Source organism: Cebus imitator, unplaced genomic scaffold, assembly GCF_001604975.1.
Source record: "Cebus imitator isolate Cc_AM_T3 unplaced genomic scaffold, Cebus_imitator-1.0 Scaffold57, whole genome shotgun sequence".
Lineage (NCBI taxonomy): Eukaryota > Metazoa > Chordata > Mammalia > Primates > Cebidae > Cebus > Cebus imitator.
Genome location: NW_016107372.1, coordinates 1,550,238 through 1,554,831, shown reverse-complemented (window position 1 = coordinate 1,554,831; position 4,594 = coordinate 1,550,238). Strand labels below are relative to the sequence as shown.

At 40.2% G+C, this 4,594-nt stretch overlaps 1 protein-coding gene and 1 pseudogene across 1 annotated transcript; both read left to right on the top strand.

The window, feature by feature from the left end:
- Positions 1–3: 3 nt before the first annotated feature.
- LOC108304779 lies at positions 4–1,587 on the top strand (annotated as a pseudogene).
- Positions 1,588–2,304: 717 nt separating this feature from the next.
- LOC108304777 (40S ribosomal protein S13-like) lies at positions 2,305–2,826 on the top strand. The gene has a single exon (XM_037738771.1). The coding sequence runs from the start codon at positions 2,326–2,328 to the stop codon at positions 2,779–2,781; it is 456 nt and encodes a 151-aa protein (XP_037594699.1). The 5' UTR covers positions 2,305–2,325; the 3' UTR covers positions 2,782–2,826.
- The last annotated feature ends 1,768 nt before the right edge of the window (positions 2,827–4,594 follow it).

Sequence of the window (4,594 nt, the reverse complement as noted above, 5' to 3'; positions counted from 1 at the left end):
GATATGTCAAGGGTTCAAGATGATGAAGTTGGTGATGGCACTACCTCTGTTACTATTTTAGCAGCAGAATTATTAGGGAAGCAGAATCTTTAATTGCAAAAAAGATTCATCCACAGACCATCATAGCGGGTTGGAGAGAAGCCACAAAGGCTGCAAGAGAGGCTCTGTTGAGTTCTGCAGTTGATCATGGTTCCGATGAAGTTAAATTCCGTCAAGATTTAATGAATATTGTGGGCACAATGTGATCCTCAAAACTTCTTACTCATCACAATGACCACTTTACGAAATTAGCTGTAGAAGCGGTTCTCAGACTGAATGGCTCTGGCAACCTGGAGGCAATTCACATTATCAAGAAGCTAGGAGGAAGTTTGGCAGATTCCTATTTAGATGAAGGCTTTCTGTTGGATAAAAAAATTGGAGTAAATCAACCAAAACGAATTGAAAATGCTAAAATTCCTATTGCAAATACTAGTATGGATACAGACAAAATAAAGATATTTGGTTCCTGGGTAAGAGTTGATTCTACAGCAAAGGTTGCAGAAATAGAACATGCAGAAAAGGAAAAAATGAAGGAGAAAGTTGAACCTATTCTTACGCATGCCATAAATTGCTTCATTAACAGGCAGTTAACTTATAATTATCCTGAACAGCTCTTCGGTGCTGCTGGTGTCATGGCTATTGAGCATGCAGATTTTGCAGGTGTGGAACGCCTAGCTCTTGTCACAGGTGGTGAAATTGCCGCTACCTTTGATCACCCAGAATTGGTAAAGCTTGGAAGTTGCAAACTTATTGAGGAAGTCATGACTGGAGAAGACAAACTCATTCACTTTTCTGGGGCTGCCCTTGTGAGGCTTGTACCATTGTTTTACGTGGTGCCACTCAACAAATTTTAGATGAAGCTGAAAGATCTTTGCATGACGCTCTTTGTGTTCTTGCACAAACTGTAAAGGACTCTAGAACAGTTTATGGAGGAGGCTGTTCGGAGGTGTTGATGGCTCGTGCCGTGACACAGCTTGCCAATAGAACACAGGCAAAGAAGCTGTTGCAATGGAGTCTTATGCTAAAGCACTGAGAATGTTGCCAACCATCATAGCTGACAATGCAGGCTATGACAGTGCAGACCTAGTGGCACAGCTCAGAGCTGCTCACAGTGAAGGCAATACCACTGCTGGACTGGATATGAGGGAAGGCACCATTGGAGATATGGCTCTCCTGGGTACAACAGAAAGTTTTCAAGTAAAGCATCAAGTTCTTCTAAGGGCAGCTGAAGCAGCAGAGGTGATTCTGTGTGCGGACAGCATCATCAAAGCGGCACCCAGGAAACGTGTCCCTGATCACCACCCTTGTTAAGCATTCCCATGTGCTGTTGATCTCTGGACCAGTTTCTAGCAAAGTTGTGTTTGAAAGATTGCCTCTTAAAGAAGACAGTGCAATCTGTTTATCGGTGCCCATTATAACCTTAAATTTGGACATTTAGCTGACCTTCTCTTTTAACATGGGTCTAATTTATTTGCCACGTAATTTTCCATACAAATCACTTGATTTAAAAGTTCATTTCTCATACTGTGCATTAAAATAAAAATTTGAGGCCGGGCGCGGTGGCTCAAGCCTGTAATCCCAGCACTTTGGGAGGCCGAGGTGGGTGGATCACGAGGTCAAGAGATCGAGACCATCCTGGTCAGCATGGTGAAACCCCGTCTCTACTAAAAATACAAAAAAATTAGCTGGGCATGGTGGTGCGTGCCTGTAATCCCAGCTACTCAGGAGGCAGGAGAATTGCCTGAACCCAGGAGGCGGAGGTTGCGGTGAGCTGAGATCGAGCCATTGCACTCCAGCCTGGGTAACAAGAGCGAAACTCCATCTCAAAAAAATAAATAAATAAAAATAAAAATAAATAAATAAAATAAAAATTTGAACAATTAAAAAAAATAAAAGGAGATACAAATAAATACATATATTCATGGATAGGAAAATTTGATATTGTTCTAATGTCTGCATTACCCAAAGCAATAGGCAGATTTAATACAGCCCCTATCAAAATTCCCAAGGACATTTTTCACAGAGATAGGAAAAAAAAAAAAAAAAAAGCCTGGGCAGTACAGCAAGACCCTATCTCTTAAAAAATAAAAATAAAAAATTAGCCAGGTATGGTGGTACATGCCTGCAGTTCCATCTACCAGGGAAGCTGAGGTAGGAGGATTGCTTGAACCTAAGAGTTCAGGGTTGCAGTGAGCTGTGATCATGCCACTACACTCTAGCCTGCGCAACAGAGCAGTCTTGTCTCTAAAGAAAATAATAGCCTTTCGCTGCCTGACCACCGCCATCATGGGTCGCATGCATGCTCCCGGGAAGGGCCTGACCCAGTCGGCTTTGCCCTATCACTGCAGTGTCCCCACGTGGCTGAAGTTGACATCTGATGACATGAAGGAGCAGATTTACAAACTGGCCAAGAAGGCCCTGACTCCTTCACAAATTGGTGTGATCCTGGGAGATTCACATGGTGTTGCACAAGTAGGTTTTGTGACAGGCAATAAAATCTTAAGAATTCTTAAGTCTAAGGGACTTGCTCCTGATCTCCCTGAAGATCTTTACCATTTAATTAAGAAAGCAGTCGCTGTTCAAAAGCATCTTGAGAGGAACAGAAAGGATAAGGATGCTAAATTCCGTCTGATTCTGATAGAGAGCCAGATTCATTGTTTGGCTCGGCATTATAAGACTAAGCGAGTCCTCCCTCCCAATTGGAAATATGAATCATCTACAGCCTCTGCCCTGATCGCATAAATTTGTCTATGTGCTAAAGCAATAAACATGATTGTTTAAAAAAAAAAAAAAAAAAAGAAAGAAAATAATAAAGAAAAAAAATTCTGAAGTTCATATAGAACCACAAACACCCAGAATAGCCAAAGCAATACTGAGAAAAAAATGCTGGAGGCCTCACAGTTCCTGATTTAAAATTATATTACAAAGCTATAGCAATCAAAACACTATAGTACTGGCAGAAAAACAGAAACATAGACCAATGGAACAGAATCGAAAGCCCAGAAATAAGTCCAAATAGATAAGATCAATTAATTCTCAACAAGGGTGCCAAGAGGACACAATGGGAATAGGATAATGTCTTCAATAAATGGTGCTGGGAAAACTAGATTGCCACTGCAAAAGAATGAAATTTGACCCTTATCTTACACCGTACATAAAACTCAACTCAAAATGGTTAAAAGACCTAAATGTAAGACCTGAAACCATAAAACCCCTAGGAGAAAACTCCTCCTCCCAGGCTCAATCCTTGACATTGGCCTTGGCAGTGATTTTTTCAGATACTATACCAAAAGCCCAGGCTACAAAAGCAAAAATAAATAACTGGGATGACCCCAAACTAAAAAACCTTTGCAGAGCAAAGGAAACAGTCAACAAAATGCAAAGGCGACTTACAGACTAGAAAACAATATTTGCAAACCACGTATCTGATAAGGAGTTAATATCCAAAATGTAGAAAGCACTCTTACCACTCAATAACAGAAAAACATAACCCTATTAACAAATGGGCTAAAGATCTGAAGAGATGTTTCTCCAAAGAAGATGTAAAAATGTCCAACAGTAGCCAGGCATGGTGGCTTATGCCCATAATCCCAGCATTTTGGGAGACCGAGGCAGGAGGATCACTTAAGCCCAGGAGTTTGAGACCAGCCTGGACAATATGGCAAGACCCTGTCTCAACTTTAATTTTTATTTTTTGAATGGCCAAGAGGTATATAAAAGGTGTGCAACATCGCTAGTCATCAGAGAAATGCAAATTAATACCAGGTCAACATACCACTTCACACCCGTAAAGGTGGCTCTTGTCAAAAAGACAGATGATAAGTAACAAATGTTGGCAAGGATATGGAAAAAAGGAAACCCTAATATACTGTTGGTGAGAATGTAGATTGGTACAGCTATTACGGAAAACAGTATGGAGGTTCCTAAATAAATTTAAAATAGAGCTACCATATGACCAGCAGTCCATCTTCTGGGTATATATCCAAAGGAGATGAATCATCACCTTGCAATGATATCTGTACGCCCATGTTCATTGCAGCATTACTCACAATAACCAATGTGGAAACAATCTAAATATCCATTGATGGACAAATGGATAAAGTAAATGTGATAGATGTATACGATGGAATATTATTCGACCTTAGAAAATCAAGAGATCCTACCATTTGCAACAATACAGATGGACCTGGAGGATAGTCTGCTAAGTGAAATAAGCCAGAAACAAAGAGAAAAACATTGTCCCATCTCACTTATATGTAAAATACATATAGTTTTAATTATATCTAAATATATATGCACATATATATTTGTGTGAATGTGTGTGTGTGTGTGTGTGTGTGTGTGTATATATATATATAATTTTTTTTTGAAACAGAGTCTCACTCTGTCACCCAGGCTGGAGTACAGTGGCACAGTCTCGGTTTACTGCAACCTCTGCCTTTCAAGCTCAAGCGATCGTCCCACCTCAGCCTCCCAAAGTGCTAGGATTTTAGGCATAAGCCACAATGCTCAGCCCTGGAATATATATATACATATATATATATATATATATATA

Coding starts and splice junctions, on each gene's coding strand:
- LOC108304777 (XM_037738771.1), top strand. CDS start 2,326: ATGGGTCGCATGCATGCTCCCGGGAAGGGCCTGACCCAGTCGGCTTTG.